The sequence below is a fragment of the Phragmites australis genome, chromosome 2 (assembly GCF_958298935.1).
Source record: "Phragmites australis chromosome 2, lpPhrAust1.1, whole genome shotgun sequence".
Taxonomy (NCBI): domain Eukaryota; kingdom Viridiplantae; phylum Streptophyta; class Magnoliopsida; order Poales; family Poaceae; genus Phragmites; species Phragmites australis.
This window is the reverse complement of record NC_084922.1, coordinates 3,769,111-3,789,737: the sequence shown is the minus strand read 5'-3', so window position 1 is coordinate 3,789,737 and position 20,627 is coordinate 3,769,111. Positions and strand designations below refer to the sequence as shown.

At 42.4% G+C, this 20,627-nt stretch overlaps 2 protein-coding genes across 2 annotated transcripts; one reads left to right on the top strand and one right to left on the bottom strand.

The window, feature by feature from the left end:
• Window positions 1-10,702: 10,702 nt before the first annotated feature.
• On the top strand, window positions 10,703-12,261 carry LOC133895055 (isoflavone reductase homolog IRL-like). Its single transcript, XM_062335262.1, has 3 exons — window positions 10,703-11,177; window positions 11,276-11,717; window positions 11,825-12,261. Exons 1-3 carry the CDS (start codon window positions 10,857-10,859, stop codon window positions 11,989-11,991), a joined length of 930 nt encoding a protein of 309 aa, XP_062191246.1. The 5' UTR covers window positions 10,703-10,856; the 3' UTR covers window positions 11,992-12,261.
• A 1,040-nt stretch (window positions 12,262-13,301) lies between these two features.
• Window positions 13,302-17,566, bottom strand: LOC133895047 (protein RER1A-like). The gene is made up of 3 exons (XM_062335257.1): window positions 17,044-17,566; window positions 13,875-14,055; window positions 13,302-13,524 (listed from the first exon to the last, which is right to left on the bottom strand). The coding sequence occupies exons 1-3, from the start codon at window positions 17,391-17,393 to the stop codon at window positions 13,474-13,476; spliced, it is 582 nt and encodes a 193-aa protein (XP_062191241.1). The 5' UTR covers window positions 17,394-17,566; the 3' UTR covers window positions 13,302-13,473.
• Window positions 17,567-20,627: the final 3,061 nt, after the last annotated feature.

Here is a 20,627-nt window from a genome sequence, read left to right as displayed (position 1 = left end):
GGATCATCGTGCCATCATTCTCATCACCTAGTTCAGACAACAAGGGGAGCAAGAACGAAACTAATTTGGGCATTTTTCACCCCTTAAAAGAAAATAAAAATTAACAACAATAATCATCGCCGCCGTCATCAGACATATGTCAGCTGAGGTGTAGTAGGAAATAATCATCCCTTAAAAGAAAAGAAAAATTAACAATAATAATCATCATCGTCGTCAGGCAGATGTCGGGTGAGGTGCAGTACTGCAGTAGGGAATAATCTAGCAGATGCTTGGAACGAAAGCTTACGTGATTAGTCCATTCCTAAGCCGAAAATGACCCACGAGCCGATCCCAAACCTGTAGTATTAGCCAAGCTACCTCACAATGTCCCGGCGTGAACATGTACATTAGGCTGATGATTGATTCACCTGGCCGGAAACAAGGGCAAGCTCATCGCGGACGGCCACCAGCCGCGTCCGGGTGCACTACAGAAGCAACCACTAGCACAGATCGTTAGGTGAGAACGTGAGGTTCGATTCTGACCGCCAAGCTCAGGCTGCCACCAACAAATTGAATTAACTAAAAATTCATCAGAATAGTGGTTGAACATATGGTTGGAGAGGACGTTGGGAGAAGAAGAAGAAGAAGAAGAAGAATTTCTCTAATAAGATCACTAATCTCTACATCAAGTCTAACTACAACATCAAGATCAAAAGAACCTACTACAAGCTTAAAAAGGACAATATCAAAGTGGTTGAACATATGGTTAGAAGAAAGGACTGGTGATGGAACTAACCTATTTAGATGTTCAAGAGAGTCATCACCAACATAAAAGAACTTCAATCGGTTTAAATTTCAAAGAAGACCAAAAAGTTCCAATATGGTTATAGAGATTTGGAGACTTGGCTCACAAGATGAAGAGAAGTTTCAAGCAAAGAAGTCAAGTGTACAAGATTGAGCGTATTGATGATGACCTTTATCATCATATACTCAAATTCCCATCCAAAAGTAAATGAGGTAATAGTACTAAATGCAAAAAAAATTCAATCGATGTATACCTTTGCCTTATCTAGGATGACATATGCTTATTTTAATTTATTACAATGGTTAGTGTAGGTTTATCATATGGTAGGTTGATTGTGCTTATTTCTAACCCATGAGCAACCTACATAGTTTATTAGTTGTAGGCTCTTCATATGACATATGTCTTCAATTGGTATCTTTTACACACCATGAGTCTAATCCATAGGATAAATCTCTATTATTATCGATGATAAGTGCATGTCTCTCATAAGTATTCAACATTTATATGCACATATTTAAGGGAAGTATACCCTATGAGGTTTGATTTTGAGACTAATATGTGTTTCAAGTATTATCTTATGTAGTCTCATGGAGAAATCTACAAGTCATCAGATGTATGTAATGCTTAAAGGCTTCAATTAGTATTATTGTTAATTCATTTGATCATTTAAACTACCTTCATGTATAATATGGCTTAAACTTCATATCTCTTTATATTGTCTAAGTTGTACATATGTTTTACTTTTATCATATGTATGTACACATATAGAGGGAGTTTAGACTATATTATGTGATTTTTATAAATTATGATCCATATATTTTAATTTCAATTGGTTTCCACATAACCATTTCAATTAAATTCCTAAAAAAGGTTCTTATTAGGTCATGATTCATAAAGGTTTCTCCCATGTGCTCTAACAATTTTCCTTGAGTTCAACATGTGTTTATAGCCTTTCGGGAATTATTGACAAAGGGGTATAATTTTGATGATCAAAGCAAGTGCAAGAAGCATGATAAGCAATATGGCATGTCTAGGGAAGAACAAGCAAGTAAGCAAGATGACTAGGTATACCAAAGTCAACAAAGGGAGAGAAAAAGAAGCTCTTTCATGGGTCCATTAAGGGAGACAGTGGTGATGGAGAAAGGGGGAGCCACGAGAAAATAGGGATAAAGTGTAGGTAAGAATAAGGACAAGTTTTCTCGCAATTAGTATCTCTAGTTGTTTTTACCATGCATCCAAGCAAAGTGGTAGGCTTTGTGTTTTTTTTTTCAAAATTGTTGCTATATTTGTGATATGTTGCTATATTTGTGACATTTACATTTAGTATCATTTATTTGCCATTTGCTTTAGTTGTGTTGTTATCAATCACCAAAAATAGAGATATTGTAACAAACATAGCCCTCTTAGGGCATGTATGTGATTGTGGTGATTAATGACAATATAGACAATGAAACTAATATATTTGTAAAGTATATGCCTAAGTAGGTCTCATGGATGCAATAAATAAGAAGTCACCAAAGCCGGGATAAAGATTGATTTAATTAGAGAAGTCCCAGAAAAATTGTACATGTTGGATGGTCCGATGCTCAAGAGTTTGTACACGCCAGAGCATTCCAGAGGACAAATTTGAACAAGCTACACGCCGAACGATCCGACACTCTGAAGTTCTACACGCTGGAGTATTTGTTGCAGAGAAGGTTGCATGTGTTAAAGAACGAAGATCAACACATCGGAAGGTTCAGCGCTCTGAAGATCAATACACCGGAGCATTCATTGTAGAGAAGGTTTCAGTGGCTCGGTCGGCTCAAGCGTACACGCTGGATGGTCTGGCAATAGAGTTGGTGAACACGTCGAAACATCCGGTGTTCATATTGAGTTTGAGTGGGGTTCCAATGGCTGGTTTGTGGATGACGTACAAGTCTTGATCTGGTGAGTATAATCTGTTTACACCTGATTATTCGACGTTTATAGAAAAATTGAGCCATTAGGGCAATGACTAGTCCATGGGGTTAAGGCTATAAATATTTCTCCACTCGGTCATTTAAAGGTGCTAGAATCCAGAGAAACTCATAGACACTTGAGAAGATATTCAACCCATCAAAGTGCTTAAAGTGATAATCTAAGTCAATTAGCACATAGATTAGGGAGTGATTAGTGCTATTAGGACTAGAGAAAAGTGTTGCTATGTGATTGATACTTAAAGAGTGGATTAAGGAGTAATCATACCTTGTACCAAGTGGTACATCGGCACCTTAAAGTCTTGGTGACTCGTCGATACCTTGAGCCAGAGTTGCTCAAGCTTATTGACCCTCTGAGTGGCGGGGGACACGGATACTCTTGCTTTAGTGGCTCAAGCTCCAAAGTGAAGACGACGACAAGTGATCAGAAGAGAGCCTAGTGGTGAGACCTCATCTTGGTGGCTCATCCGGCTTGATGCCTTGCTTTGGGAGGCTTGGTGGCTCAAGAGAACGGCTAGTATGCATTGATGTACACACTGGATGGTCCGGTGCTTATACTACCGTTGTCACCGGATCATCTGATGTTCACAATAAAGTTGAGCTATTGGAGCAACGGCTAGTCCACAAGTTTGAGACTATAAATACACCTCCACTCATTTATTTGAAGGTGTGGCATGCTGCTGGAGTCGAGAGAATCCCATATATACTTGAAAAGACATCCAAGCCACCAAAGTGCTTAAATTGTTCATCCAAGGTAATTTAGCACACCATCAGAGAGTGATTAATGCTATTAGGCCTAGAGAGAAGTGTTGCTAGGTGCTGCAACCTAGAGAGTGGATTAAGGAGTGATCTAACCGTGTACCAAGAGGTACACCGATGCCTTAGAGTCTTTGTGACTCGACAACAACTTGTTGACCATCCGACTTGGTGTGGAGCAATAGCAAGACATGTGAACAGGGATGCAGGGACCCTTACCTTTGTGGCTCAAGCTCCGAAGTGATCACGGTAGCAAGGGACCGAAAGAGAGGCTTTTGGTGAGGTCTTGTCTTGGTGGATTGGTGGCTCATCCGGGTTGGGTATTGTCTTTATGATTTTGTGGCTCAATAGCCGTGACTGGGTGCCGACTGGGAGCATATCCTTGGTGGAGCTCTAACGTGGACTAGGGGTGGCATTCATGCCATCGATATCATGGGAAAAATCCTTGTGCCGAGTTTGTTTAGGCAAACTCGGCACAAGGATTTGGAGGCATATCTCTTTTCAACAAACCCGTTTGGCTTTTGACACAAGCAGAAGCCAGAAACAACTTGAAACAAACAAGCCCTTAAAACCCGAAGTGGCCATAGGTATTTGGAGGCTTGGATTACAAAATAAAGTGAAGATTCAAGCAAAGAACCCAAGTATATAAGATGGGTGCATTGATGAAGATCATGATCATCACATACCCAAATCCCCATCCAAAGGTAAAAAAGATAAGTGTAGCTAGATTCTTGCTTATGCATTTTGTTTTGCTTCTAGCTCATTTGCCTTGTCTAGGATTGCATATACTTAGTTCAATTTATTGCAATGCCTAGTGTAGATTTTCATATGGTAGGTTGTTTGTGTTTATCTCTAGCTCATGAGCAGCCTACATGGTTTATTAGTTATAGGTCCTTTATATGGTACTAGTTTTACATTTGATATCTTTTATATGTCATGATCTAATCTATAGGATAAATTCCCATTGTTATCGATAACAAGTGAATATACCTCACAAGTATTCAATACTTGTATACACACATTTAGAGGGAGTATATCTTATAGGTTGTGATTTTAAGACTAATATGTGTTGCAAGTTATATCTTTTGTAGTCTTATGGAGCCATCTACAAGTCCCAGAGATATGCAATGCTTAAAAGCTTAAATTGGTATCATTGTTAAATCATTTTGCTTATTTAAGCTATCTCCATGCATAATATAGCTTAAACTTCTTATTTTGACATATTGTCCAATTGTGCATATTTTTCTTTCTTATCATGTGTATGAACACATATAAGGGGAGTTTAGATTATATTATGCGAGTTTCATGAATTGTAATCCATATTCTTTTCATTTTAATTGCTATCATTACAATTGATATTATTTTTATTGGATCATGATTTGTGAAGTTCTCTCTCATATGCTCTAACGTTTTTTCCTTAAGTTCAACATGTGCTTATAGCCTTAGATTTACAAAAGAGAAACTCTTGCATATTTTGATCAAGGGAGATAGTGGCATTGGAGAAAGTGAGAGTCACAACAAAGGGGGACTATATGGTAAGAACATGCATCTAAGTAATGTGGTAAGATTTTATGTTGTTTTATGATCTTATCAATTGTTATCATTTATCGTTTGCCACTTGTTTTGGTTGTGTTATCATCGATCACCAAAAAGGGGGGAGATTGTAGCGAAAATAGCCACATTACGCTATGATTGTGATTTTGGTGATTAATGATAACATAGTAAATATGACTAACATGTTTGTGAAGAATATATGTTAGTAGGTTTCATAAGTGCAATACATGAAGAAACCATCACAACCGAGACAAAGTTTAGTTGAATTGGAGAAGTTCTAAGAAATTTGTTCTCACTGGATGGTTCAATATACTGAAGGCTATAATCACTGGAGTATTCTCAGCAGAGGAGAAAGAAGACTTTGGATAGTCCGGTGCTAAGACCTATGTACTCACTGGAGTGTTTCTGCTCAGAAGACAAAATGGAACAACCCACCGGATGATCCGGTGATCAACGGAAGATATACATCGAAGCAATTCTTCCAGAGAGGGTTACAAGTGCTGAAGAGCGATGATTAGATGACCGGATGGTATGGTGTTTGGCTTGTGCACACCGGATGATCTCACCAGAGTATTCCTACCAGAGAGGATGCAGCTGTTGAAGAAGAAGGATGAAGTCACCGGATAGTTCGGTGATCACAGAGATAGTTGCACCGGAGTATTTATAGGGAAAAGAAGAGAATGTTTAACTCACCGGATTGTTCAGTGTGAATGGAATGAACACCAGATGAATGCACCAAAGCATTTTACTAGAGAGGCTACAAAGGCGCGGTTTGGCTCATGATAGCTCACTAGATAGTACGGTGATGAAGAGATGCACATCGGAGGTTTCACTGGAGCAATTTACAGAGTGAAGATGCAAAGGCTCGGATGGCTCAAGATAACTCACCGGAAGGTCTGGTGATGGATTTGAGTACACACCGGAGAATTCGTTGTTCAGAAGAAGTTTGAGTGGAGTTCCAACAGCTAGTATCCACTGATATACACACTGGATGGTCCGGTGCTTGTACTACTGTTATCACCGGATCATCCGATGTTCATAGTAAAGTTGAGCCGTTGGAGCAACGGCTAGTCCACGAGTTTGAGGCTATAAATACCTCTCCACTCAATCATTTGAAAGTGTGGCATGTTGCTGGAGTCCAGAGAAACCTATATACACTTGAGAAGACATCCAAGCCACAAAAGTGCTTAAAGTGTTCATCCAAGGTAATTTAACACACCATTAGAGAGTTATTAGTGCTATTAGGCCTAGAGAGAAGTGTTGATAGGTGCTTTAACCTAAAGAGTGGATCAAGGAGTGATCCAACCGTGTACCAAGAGGTACGCCGGTAACTTGGAGTCTTTGTGACTCGTCGGCAACTTGTTGACCCTCCAACTTGGTGTGGAGCGGTGGAAAGACACGTGTATGGGGACGCGGAGACCCTTACCTTTGTGGCTCGAGCTCTAAAGTGATCACGGGGACATGGGACCGGAATAGAGGCTTTTGGTGAGGCCTTGCCTTGGTGGCATGGCAGTTCATCCGGGTTGAGGCCTTGTCTGCGTGACTTGGTGACTCAATAGCCATGACCGAGTGCTATCTGGGAGCATATCCTTGGTAGATCTCCAACGTAAACTAAGGGTGGAATTCATGCCATCGATACCATAGGAAAAAGCTTTGTACCGAGTTTGCTCTCTCTATATTATTTATGTTTCCTCATTTACTTACTTGCAATTTACCTTCTTAGATAGGTTGCAAGTGTTTTGACCGGTATAGTAAACACACTAGATAAACCTAGAGCACTTTTAGATAGAAATTGAGATAGATTTATCTTGTAAAGTCTTTGGAGCTAAATAGTTTCTAAGTTTCCTAATTCACCTCCTATTAGGATGTCACCGATCCTCATAGTTGGAGCTCTAACATAGACTAGGGGTGTCATTCATACCATCGATACAACAGGATAAAAATATCTTGTATCGAGTTTGTTCTCTCTACCTTATTTGCATTTCCGCATTTATATACTTGCAATCACTACTCCAGAATTGGTCATCCGTACCGGGTCATCAGTGTCAATTGGATTAAAACCGGCACTGATGCGATTATCGCTGTCGGTTCGTAAGAAAACTAATATTAGTGTCGGTTTTTAAAAACAACTGGCACTAAAAAGTTATTATTAGTGTCGATTGGAATTAAAAACCGGCACTAATACTATCAGTACCGGTTTTTAATTCCAATCAGCACAGATAATGGGATCGGACCCAAAATTTTAATTGAATAGGCTTCTAGCTCAACTCGCATCTGTCATGGGCTCACAGCTCGACCTTATCTCTTCCCCGCACCATCGATCCCTTCTCTCCTCAAACCCTCATCGGAAACTCCTCACGACATTTCTTCCCCGCCTTGTCCTCCTCCTCTCTCTCTCTCTCTCGGTCTCCTGCCTCCACCGGCCTCTCTCTCTCTCTCTCTCTCTCTCTCTCTCTCTCTCTCTCTCTCTCTCTCTCTCTCTCTCTCTCGGTCTCTTGCCTCACCCGGCCTCTCTCCTCTCTCTTTCTCGATCTCCATCGGCGAGGAAGGCGACAACGAGCTCATGGCTGTAGGGAAAATGGCCCTATTAGGCCATGTTTGTGATTTTGATGATTAATGACAATATAGTCAATGTGATTAACATGTTTGTCAAGAATATATGTTAGTAGGTCTCATTAATGCAATACATGAAGATGCCACCGTAACTAGGACAAAGTTTGGTTGAATTGGAAAACTCCCAGAAGTTTTGTTCTCACCAGATGGTCCAGTGTTGAATGTGTTGCACACACCAGACAATGAACAGTGCATACAGATAGAGGTAATTTTGCCTCACTGGATGGTCCGGTGTCAAATGGGCAGTAGCATCGGAGCAATTTCAGCAGAGGCAGTTTAAGAGTTGAAGTTGAAGATCAATTGACCGGATGATCCGGTGTTCGATAAGCAATACACATTGGAGCATTTGGTTCTGGGTAGAAGATTTTGAAGGCACCAGATAGTCTGGTGATGAAGTAAGAGTACAACAGACAAATACACCAGATAATGAACATTACAAAGAGGCAGGCGAAGCTCAAGCCATCGGATGGTCCGATGATGAAGTCATATGTACACTGAAGCATATTTTCAGAGAGTGTTGCATTGGGTCATTTGGCCGAAGACAACCCACCGGATAGTCCGGTGATGAAGATGTGCACACCGGAGGCTTCACTAGAGCAATTTGTGCAGAGAAGATGCAGAGGCTCGGATGACTCAGATAACTTACCGAAAAGTCCGATGATGAAAGAGTCTACACCGAAGTATCCAGTGTTCACAGTGGATTGAGTGGGGTTCCAACAACTAGTTTGTGAGAGTGTACTCACCGGATTATCCAGTGTTAGTACTACTGTTCTCACCGGATCATTCGGTGTTAACAGCTTTTCAGAGTCGTTGTGTTAACGGCTAGTGCGCAGGTTTGAGGCTATAAATACCCCTCCACTCAGTGATTTGAAGGAGTGGCATGCAGCTGGAGTCTAGAGAAGTTTATATACACATCCAAGCCACCAAAATGCTTAAAGTGATCATCCAAGGCAATTAAGCACAAGATTAGAGAGTGATTAGTGCTTATAGGCCTAGAGAGTGTGTTGCTAGGTGATTACTGCCTAGAGAGTGATTTAAGGAGTGATTCAAGCTTGTACCTCTTGGTATGTCGGTGCCTTGAAGTCTTGATGACTCACCGACAACTTGAGCCGAACTTGCTCAAACTTGTTGACCCTCCGATTTGGTGTGGAGCTACGATGAAAAGTGTGTACGGGGACGCGAAGACCCTTGCCTTGGTGGCTCAAGCTCTGAAGTGATCACGACGGCGAGGAACCGGAAGAGACGCTAGTGGTGAGACCTTACCTTAGTGGTTTGGTGTCTCATCCAGGTGGAGGCCTTGTCTTTGTGACTTGGTGGCTCAAGAGTCGTAGGCTCCACGCAAGCATGGTTGTGACACGACGGTCCTACAGTTATGGCTGGCAGGGAGTGCCAAAGGGGAGTGCCAGACGGAGCTAAAGCGCATCGGAGGGTGGCTGCGAGGAGTTGCGTCGTGACGCCGTGCACGGGCCGAAGGGCTTTTGAGCCGCGCATGTGTTGTGTTGTGGCGGCGGCCTTCGAGCCACCACGTTTATGCTGTGTCGTGGCGGCGGCCTTCGAGCCACCGCGTTTGCAGGTGTGCCTGACAGTGCCGAGCTGGCTCGGATGCCGCTCTCACCGCCGCTAATTTTCCTTTTTTTATTCTCTATAAATAACAATTGTGTTGGGTGCACAACTGGCACTGATACTTGAGTATCAGTGCCGAGTAAAGAGTGCCGGTTGAAAAACCGGCAGTCAAGTCGTTTTTCAACTGGCACTGATGTGCCCTTTTGCAGTAATAAATTTACCTTCCTAAAGTAGGTTGCAAACTTTTTAAACAATAGAGTAGACACATTAAATACACTAGAACATATTTAGATATAAATTAATATAAATTTATTTTGTAAAATTTTTAGAATCGAATAGTTTTAAGTGTTCTAATTTAACCCTTTTTAAAACGCCATCTATCCTTACTGGTGGCTTTTGGGAAGCCAACAATATGGCTTGTCGAGATCTTCCTAGTAGCAGATACCTGGCTATTTGGATTCGTACATTTTCACCACTATATGCACCTGCTCCCTCTGTTTTCAAATATAAGTCTATTACGATATTAATATATTCTCTAATATGACATTTTAGCTATCAATATTTATAAAAATATATTATATTAAATAGAAAGACTTATAGTGGCATCAATCTTATATTATCAATCTATATGTTTTTTAAAATTGATAGTCAAAGATAAAAATGTTTGACTTAGGATAATTCTAAAAGAATATATCAGAGGTAGTACTTGGATTAGTACATTTTTTGTATTTCAAATAATTAAAAAAACTCGCATGCACAAAACACGTGTACTTGCCAAAAAAAAAGCATAAATGCGACCATTCGTGGGCTGTGAAAAAAAATAAGAAACAAACTTAAATTGTGAAAGATGTGTGCAAACTGTCTCTCTCTACAATGCATATATATATGATCATATTTTTTGCATACTCCCTCCGGTTAAAAGAATACTTTATGTCTTGAACATGTCATGGTCTGTGATGTGTACATTTAACTATTTTGTATTAAAATATATTTATAAAATCTAATAAATTTATGAGATTGTAAAAGTATACCTAAAGACAAATCTGCAGATACAAGTTTCATGTTTCCAAACTAAGCATTTGTGACTGAAGAGAGTAACTTTTTCGTGTTATATTTTTCAACATGTTCGACATCGACAATTTTCATGAAATGTACAAATATACAAACCCACATACAAGTGCATGCATGGATGTTAATTGCTGGAAATCGTACAGCACATACTAGACATGGCTCAGCCCTGCCCATACTCGCAAAGGGTAGTAACATATTCCATAATTTTCTCGGTTTCAGTTCATAGCTAAGCAGAAAAGAGGTATAGATATACATATGTAAAAATTGACCAAAAGCGTGCAATTAAAGGAAAATTGGCCTGAGAGCTGACGTGGAGTGTGACTTACGTAACCAGAGAAGAATCTGTTGTTCAACCACCACAATAACTAGTCATCCTAAGATCGATGGAATCAGTTGCCACTCCATTATATATAGGCGGCATGTAATGGCGATCCAAGGGCAGACGATTGGATCTCCACTACACACTGAGCAAGCAAATCGGCACTGCCACACTGCCACGTCGATCCGCCAGCTGAGCAAGCTCAATCTTGTCAATAACTAACGATCGGCCAGGATCGATGGCGTCGGAGAAGAGCAAGATCCTGGTGGTCGGCGGCACGGGGTACTTGGGCAGGCACGTCGTGGCGGCGAGCGCGCGGCTGGGCCACCCCACCTTCGCGCTCGTCAGGGACACGGCGCCGTCTGACCCAGCCAAGGCGCAGCTGCTCAAGAGCTTCCAGGACGCCGGCGTCACGCTCGTCAAGGGTGACCTGTACGACCACGGCAGCCTGGTGAGCGCCGTCAAGGCCGCGGACGTGGTCATCTCCACGCTCGGGGCGCTGCAGATCGCCGACCAGACCAGGCTCATCGCCGCTATCAAGGAGGCCGGCAACGTCAAGGTTGTCGATCGCCGTTGTCAATGCCTTGTTCCTGCATGCGTGTCAACTAGTAGCTAGCTAGATACTTCGAGATTGACGATGACTGGCTTGTTCTGCAGAGGTTCTTCCCATCGGAGTTCGGTCTGGACGTGGACCGCACGGGCGCCGTGGAGCCGGCCAAGTCCATCTTCGCCGGCAAGGCGGCCGTCCGCCGCGCCGTGGAGGTCGCGGGCGTCCCGTACACCTACGTGGTGACCGGTTACTTCGCCGGCTACGGGCTGCCCACCATCGGGCAGGTCCTGTCCCCCGCGCCCCCCGCCGACAAGGCCATCATCCTCGCCGACGGCAACGCCAAGGTCGCGTTCGTGGAGGAGGGTGACATCGGCACCTACATGGTCCTGGCCGCCGACGACCCCCGGACCGCGAACAAGGTTCTGCACATCAAGCCGCCGGCCAACACGCTGTCGCACAACGAGCTCCTCTCGCTGTGGGAGAAGAAGACCGGCAAGACGTTCGAGAGGGTCTACGTCCCCGAGGACGCCGTCCTCAAGCAGATCCAAGGTCAGTACGCCCATGGCGCCATCGATCTAGCGCCCAGCCCATTCCAAAACATTGCATCCAGCAATGAAATATGAACTGATACATTTCTTTTCGCCTCGTGAACAAAGAGTCCCCGATTCCGCTGAACATCATCTTGGCGATCGGGCACGCAGCGTACGTCAGGGGGGAGATGGGCAACTCCGAGATCGACCCGGCGTCGGAGGTGGACGCCGGCGAGCTGTACCCGGACGTCCAGTACACCACCGTCGACGACTACCTCAATAGGTTCCTCTGAATGCGATCTGCAGGGGCGCGAGCGGATGCTGATGTTACCGGTGATGTTGTTGCTACCGACATGTGTCTTTGATCGATCAAGATGATGGCGCCTGCTTGTACTGGCAGAGTGGCCAGAGCTATCATATCCATTCCTAATACCAATAATGTCGAACCCCCTCATGCTTTGGTTTGTTGGTTTATAACGGATGCTCGCGGTCCATATTTGATGAAACTGTTTTTCAATTCCTGATGCCTGCAGATTTACAAAATGTTTCGTCTTTTTGGTCAATCTGGTGGTCACGGATTTTGCTCTGAGATCTGTGTTTTAGTGCCTGCCACGGACACACATATCAGTTTGCCTGGCCGTAATATGTTGCTGTGTGCTAAAGAAGGCCCGCAAGGACCTGATTCTATGGGTATACATCACAAGCGGTGGCATCTAAGGCATGTTTAGTTCAGCTTCTAAGGATTTTTGCTACTTAGAAATCAGAAACCGAATAAAACAACTTAGTTGTTGAGATAGTTTTTGGAAAAAAGTAAAAAAATAATTGATTTCTAAAAAAATAAACTAAACGCTGAGAAGCTAGTTAAGATAATTTTTATTTTTAATGTCCTAAAAAGCTAAAAAAATATTGTAAAAATCAATAAAAAAACTAACATGCAGAAAAAAAAACTTTTTAACAAAAATCTCAACCTAACCAAACACATAATAAGGCCAAAACTTAGTTTGCAGGTGATATGAAAAGTCATCCAACATTTTAGTCAAAATCGATTTCTTTTAGTTCAGCTTCGGATTCTGGCTTTCAGCTTTTATAATCCGAAGCTGAAATAAACAGGTAATTTTTAGTTATAGCTTTTTAAAATCTGCTGGTTGAATTATGAGAATCTAATAAGCTGGTTTTCCTCAGCTTTTGATAGACTGTGAAAGTCCATTTTACTAAACTGTCTATTAAATTTTTTTAGAATCTACAGTCCAAAAACTTTTTATAATTCAGCTTTTCACAATCCAACTTTTATAAACTACTTTTCAAAATCTCTAGCTGAAACAAACTAACCCTTAGTTGAAGTATAAAAAGGCCAGTGTCAGCTAACAGAGAAAAGTAGTCAGATGACACGTCAAACCGTACGCTTTCACAAGGTGCAGATATTTGGAGTTGAAAAGTTGGGTCTCCCGCTCCGGTTTGACGCAAAACAACCCCCTGGTGCTCCCAAAGTCCCAACAAAACAAGTCGAGTGCTTGTTTTAGAATTTAACTACGACCGCGATATGGAGTTACCAAGGCAAATCATTTGATCTAGAAAAGAGACGTACCCATAGAACAGAGCAATCTAAGCACAATATCAAATTAAATAGTGAACCCCAGTCAAAAACAGATACGAATATCCTTCTAACTCTAGATATGAATGAAATATTACACTTGGTATTTAGCACATCAAATATCATCCACTGTGTCTTGTGATCTTCTCCCCCCTGCCATGCTCCTACCGGGGTACGTTGGCGATCAGTCTTTTGAGGAACTGCTGCTTGCACCACTCTTCTTCCCACCATATTTCTAGCAGCACAGTTGGGGCAAATTGTGAGAAATGAAACGATAATTGACTGATTGAATAATATGGTGATGCTGATGCTGATGCAACTGCACAAGCATTTGTTAAAGATCAAACAAATAGTTGATCCGTGGATAAAACTGATGGTGTCTAATGACACAAGTTTGAATAGGTAGATAACGCCCCAGTATGGTAGAATTTTAAGTTTGTGTCACTTAAACAAGAAACTCCCATGGCACACAAAACACAACAATTGATCAGTATGTGTGCAAGCATGCAACACAACAGTTGACTTTCAGAACATGACCATTCAGCGATGAAACGTAAGTTCACAATTCGAACAGTGGATACTAACCTGCTTCCCAATGCTGAAGGGCACATATTTGTATTTGATCATATGCACAATCTGGCGCTTCATCGTAAGGACGAAAAGAACAATCCAGTAGCAGAGAAGTATGGGCCAGAAGACAGGAACATCGAATACAGAGAAGAAAGTCATCAGAAAGGCTATAACAAAAGCTTTTGTGATTGCGTACCTGAAAGATAAGCACATGAATATTATGGGAATCTTGCATTGATACTATAACATCGGCATTCAGAATTTAGATTTAATGAAATAAAGAAACTATTCTAGAAAAATACTAAAAAATGAACGAGCAATCAAATATGCCTTTTAATGTGCATGCTGCCCTGCATCTAAATCACATCAGATGGAATACACGGCATTCCTAAAACATGAAATTATAAGCATTGAATACATAGAAACAATCAACACGCTACATATGCTGCACCCATCTATGCATGCCATCAACAGTACTTTTCACAATAAATCCTTGCAGCTGATAACGATTTCATTGACACACAATGAATGCACTCCAAACTCTGTAGTCAGAAAACATGAGATTTCATTACTAGTTATGATGAAGTATTGATGAAGACTGGAACAATCATTGAAAATTCATGAACAAGCATTACTGCAAATTTCGAGAAGTTTGATTAATCAGAAATAAACCATCAGTAACTGATCGCTTTTAACCATCTAAGAAACATTAATTTTTGCACTGGCATTCTCCAAATCAAACTACCAAACAGGGAGCTAAATCATATTTAGCTAGTTTAACAGTAAATCAAAACACCCATGTAACTATAGAGATCTCTGCAAAACAACCATAAAACACATGTGCAAAAAGATGTTGAGGACATAGGTACACAACTAGAACCCCCTGCATCAAGCACGTGGGCAGTGCACCAATACTATCCCCAATCTACAAAGGATCAGCAGTTGCTGAGTAATAGTAAATAGGCAGTAAGAAAGATTCCTGAACTACGAGTTGCTATTGTATGGCTACCATCTGGAAGAACTAAAGCTAGACTATGCACTAGGCAGATCACTCGTGATCATGACCAAGACCTATCAAAAATAGCAAAGGCAGAAAGCTCCTCAGCAAAAATTACCGTGAATCACAGAAATTTCGACTAATCCAGATAGACACCATAAAAGAAGGATATATTTCTCCTGTTCATTGTTCAAAAAGAAAAAAGAAAAAAACAAAGAGGATCTATTTTAATAAAAAACGAAAGCACCTCCAACTCTACTTTCAATAAAGAATCCCCTGCTGCACCAAGCACAGGGGCAATGCACCCATGTATCACCAACCCACAAGGTCTGCTTCTTGCTTGGTGGATCAACACCAACAGTAATCTGTGTCATATCTTTGCTATTTGGTGGTACCACAACAACAGACACCAGAGGAGTCTGTATTTTCCACTTCATCCATTGGAATCCAAAAGGACAGAAATGATGCAAACGAAGCAACGCATGAATGGTTTGTTCAGGCTACTGAGCTACTCGTCTGTGGTTTAAGAGGTAACTTACAAGCTTCATGGCTTGGTTGCGTAGCTGGAGGACATGTAAAAGGAAATATAAAGTCCTAGAATATGTTGGGCATTTGTTGGGTTAGCAGGGCCCACACTTTTAAGCCAGCCTGTAACATTGACTATAGGCATAAGGGGGTAATGCAAGATACATGTGTGCAACTTCCTTCTTCCTACACGTCGTGTTTGCATAGCACATACAATCGTCGCTGCATCTGGCAACAAATCGTCAGGCTGGGCATGCAGAAATCACACTTGGATTACCACAGTGCAGATACCATGTCTACAAGGAAATAAACACAATATGACCATTCTTACTTCTTGTCTCTGCAATTGAGTGTAGTTTCCCAGTTCCCACTTTCAACTATGATGTTTACATTTCTTTGCGCATACTCTTGACTCGATTGTTTGGGAAAACATATAAGGGTATGTAGATCACAAAAGTTACATGCAAAACGCACAATAAGCAGACAATAGAAAGTGCAAAATGAAGGCCTGAGTACATAAATTAGAACGCAGCACTATTCAGCACAGACTGACAAGGACTGTGTAACTAATTTCAAGGCAGTTTGACTTGGAATTAAATGACCTTAATCAGGGTAGCATGCCAACCCCCTAACACAACAATATAAGATAAATTTGTGATCTTGCAGCCCTTTTTCTTTTCCCACTGAAGCAATCATGGTAAGATCCTGCACTCTTCAATTAATACTCTAACCCACACACCTTTTTCATTTGCCAGTTTTGATCGGCCGGACCAAAATGGACTGCATGCCTGTTGTGTTTTCTACTAATCGAATCATCCTTGTGAGTGAGAGAGGAGGACATCGGCTTGCCACATGCCACAGTAGGTTGACCTATGCGAAAAATTAACTATTTCTCGTGGGGGAAGGATCAGCAGGTGCTGAGCAATAGTAAGGACGTGTTTGGTTCGGCTGCTTCACTCATGCAGGACGCGCGCGTGCAGCCAGACGGAGAGAGACTGACGTTTGGATGGCTGCACCGGTGGGAAAAGCTGCACCCGCCGGTGCAAATGCATCCGCCCAGCCAGGCCGGCGGGAAACGCCGGATTCGGCCGTTTCTCCCGGGTCTGGCCGGCGGGATGCAGCAGATTAGCACTAATGACGAATAATTAGTGAATATTAGCTCATATTAATATTTTTTAAATTAGATTAAAGTTTAATATGATAAATTAATTATTATAGAGTGTATTTATGTTAAATAAACATCATATCAATACTTGTTTTTTATTTCAATCTAATGTAACATATACTCATGCGGGCAACCAAACATAATCTCTTCTCAGCCAGACTGAACACATGCAGCTAACCAAACAGACCCTACTGCATCTTCTCAGCCTGTCTCAACTCAGCCTGCATGAGCCATACGAGCCAGGCTGAGGACGTTCGGGCAACCAAACACACCCTAAGTAACCAAAATGTCAAATTTACGTTGCTGGATTATAATTAGCAGCCAAGCTAACTATCGTCTGGCAACGATGCCGACGAGCTAAAGCTAAATGGCTATTGATGCCGATCCGATCAACCCATTCCAGCAGTAATAGGCAAATGCATAGAGGTATAGCATAGGGGCGAGACATGGATCTGATGAGCAGAGACAGATCTGGGGGTGAAGGTAAGAGATCTGACCAGAACTTGAACTCGGGGAGGCGCCTGATGAAGGGCTTGAACTCGTCTGATCCGCGTGTGGGGAGGGCCGGCCCGTCGACGGCGGCGGAGGGGTCGAGCTCGGGGTCGACCATGGGGGAGAGGAAGCCGATGAGGAGGTTGAGGAGGTAGATCCCGAGGCCGTAGGTGACGACGTAGAAGCCCTGCACCAGGTAGACGCGCAGCGCGTAGATGGCCGCGACGGCGAGCGTGCCGAGCCACCGCCCCGTGGCGTGCGGGGTGGAGCGGTCCAGGTAGTACTGGAACGCCCGCGACGCGTCGGTCCGCCACTTGGTCGCCGCCGTCGCCGCGGCACCGCCGCCGCCGTCCATCGGCTCGGGTCGGGAACCCTACCCTAGCCTAGCCCAGCCTGCGTCGTCGGAGGAGGGGATGGCTGGCGACGACGAGGCGACTCGGCTCGTGCCGACTTTTTCTGGTTGTGTTCACGTGTCGCTTGGTTCGTTGGGTTCAAGGCGGGCGCAGCAGACAGGGAGAGCAGCGGGTCGGATACTCGGATGGCATCTGCTATATACGATATACCCTCCTCATCTGCGCACACGATTCCGTGATCTGATCGAAAGATGGCAACCGGTAGTGATTACCACGTGTCCGCGGGTAAGAAACCCGGTAGGTACGGATTTGTATTTTAATGTTTGTTCACGGGTACAGGTACAGGTTTGATTTTCAATTTGATGGATAAAAAATCACAGGTAAGAAAAAGATATTCATATATGTAAACCCGTTTCAACCATCTTATATATGAGTCTAAATCATTACTATATATATAAATTAGAAACTTGGATATATAAATTTACCTAATTACTTGTAAACCCGTGCTAGAGGCGGGACATACTCACAGGTACAAGATGTCCGTAGGTAGTAAGAGCGGATAGTATTTCTTACTCGTGACAGATAATGAGTACGGTGCAAATTTGAATATAAGCTCGTAGATATAGGTCTAAACAGTTTTTACCCATAAATATTTTACCTGTTGCCAAAATGTAAACTGATCTCTTGTGCTCGATATGCCAGCTAATTGCTTCTCTTCATTCTTGGTATGCGTGCAGTGACCGTAAATTTGGATAAGTGCACCACTGTATTTGGAGAAGAAAAAACTGGTCAAAAGCGCGAAGAAAAAACTGGAGCTACTCTTAGCTGATTGTAACTCTATCCCGTGATCAATAATAAAGCTCTCTCTCTTTACCTTGGAAAAAAAATATGATTGGAATGCAAAATCCTCGAGTAATTCGGATGAACAAAGCACAAGTGACATGGCACACCCGTTGCAGGGCAGGAATTTTTTATTTATATATTTATATTTTTCAATATCTATAAAAATACATGGATATTTTAAAATATTACGCGTTGCAAGGGTGACCCATTTTAAAATATTACACGTTGCAAGGGTGACAACAGGTATCGCCTGACACCTTGTAAGAATGGATCAGAAATTAAATACGTTGATCGACGCGATGTTCACGTCAATGTGTCGTCTAACTAACCGGTAATATTTTTACCGTCGTCCGTCAAAAGGTTGACAAACTATGCTGATTCCTATTCAACGAACTGACACCTTTTTCATACATACATTTGGAAACAAAAACATGCAAGCCGGCCGTGCATATATGCGATTTTGGACTTAAAAAAGGTAAAAGCATGTGCTTGTAGACTTAAAAAAAAGTTAAAAGCATGCATGCTTTTGCCCTGCATGTGCATCAAAAGCATGCATACGTGTGAAAAGTTGTCGTTTATTGGACAAACGATATCTTTTTTAATAAATCAAAATGTAGTTTTGTCGCTCTTTTATTGGGTGATATCAAAGTTGTCGCTCGTTGGTTGGATGACAAGTTGATGTGGTTATTACGTCGGTCAGGATATTTAATTTCTGATTTTTATTAGGTGATAGCAAAGGTGTCGCTTGTTGATTGGACGACACGTTGATGTGAATATCACGTCAACCAAAGTATTTAATTTTTAATTGTTATGTCATGAGTCCCACAAGATATTATCCATTGAACGGGTGACACCTTTTTCAATAAAACTAACACAATCCTATCAACCTTCCAACAGGCAACATCAAAGACGTTATCCGTTGGTTAGACAACATATTAATATTGATACCATGTCGCCTAAAATATTTAATTTCTGACCATTATATTGTGGTACCTACAAGGTATTGCCTGTTAAATGAGCGACATCTTGTTATCGCTCTTTCCACGGACGACGGTAGTCTAGATATACGATATTTTTAAATAGTAGTGTATGTTTTTGCAAATATTAAAAAATAAAAAAATCGCAGTGCAGCGGACTCGGCGGACTTGCCAAGAAGCTCGCCTAGCCGAGTACTTCTCCGGCCCAAACTAACTATTGGACGACTGGGAGAAGAAGCCTGGCCCAATATGTATAGCACAGTAGCACCAGTCTTCCGTCCCTAGGCCAGGCCGACCTTTGTTTTATGGGCTGCGCGCGTTGATGACTCCATTCCTACCCAATAAAAGCAACGGGCTCAGCTCAAGCCCAGTGATGTAATGTACCTTTCGGCTGTAGCTCCTCTCCTCTCTCAACAAAGCTGCATATAATGTACCTTTTCATTTTTCATTTCAGTGATATTAAAGTACTTTTTGGGTAGAGATTGAGATCATATTTTGATCTATATAGTATTTGAAGTTTATAGAATGAAATAAAATAATTTAAATATTTATTTTTAGTTAAAATAAGAAGAAAATGTCTCAATAAAAAAGACTCAAACTGTCCATAGCTTCAACTCAAAAATCTCTAAAGCTAAAAATAATTAACCCTAAAAATTTTTAAGCTAGAACTCTGACAAAAAGAGCCAAGAGAGCCGCTACTGTCGAAAAATAATTTTAGATTCCTTTGGTTTGTTATCTATTTTTATTTCTTCTTCCTCCCGGACGATGGACCACGCGCCGGAGATCGGCGCCGAGCGGAGTTGCGTTGGGCACAAATAAATTCTGCAGTAGGCAATCATCTAGAAGCAGCATAGTGTACCTTCGTTAAAAAGACAGTAGGTCAGAGAAGCTCTTTGCCTAAAATTCAGAAAAAGAAAGCCAGGTGCGGTTCCTTCGCCGACGAGGATCATCGATCGACAGCGACAGCCCGCTAGAGCTTGGCTGCTGCAGAGGTCAGAGTTGGGACTGTGCTGCCTAGTGTCGCGCGTGGTCCCATCCTCAATCCCCGGCCGGTAGCGAGTGGTGCCGTGTCGCCCATTCGATCCACTTGCGTGAGGCCTGAGATGATCATCATCTCGCCGGTTTGCCACTTTCGGCCGGTGGAGGCCCGCCGGCCGTCCAGCCTGAGCCGGCCGCCCGGAAACGGACAAAGGTAGGACTGCAAGCGAGCCTCAGTTAATTTACCGAGCTGAATATCAGGCTTGCTCGGGCTCAGCGGTGGCTGAAGCCAACTCGACTGACTCGCGAGCCAACCGTCCTGTTTCAGCAAAGCAGCAGGTCAGAGCCAGCAACTTGAGGTTCAGTGCCTTCGGTGCTTCACCCTTCACGGCAGAAGCTGTGTGACAGGCTACTGCAACATATTCCAGCAACTTGGAA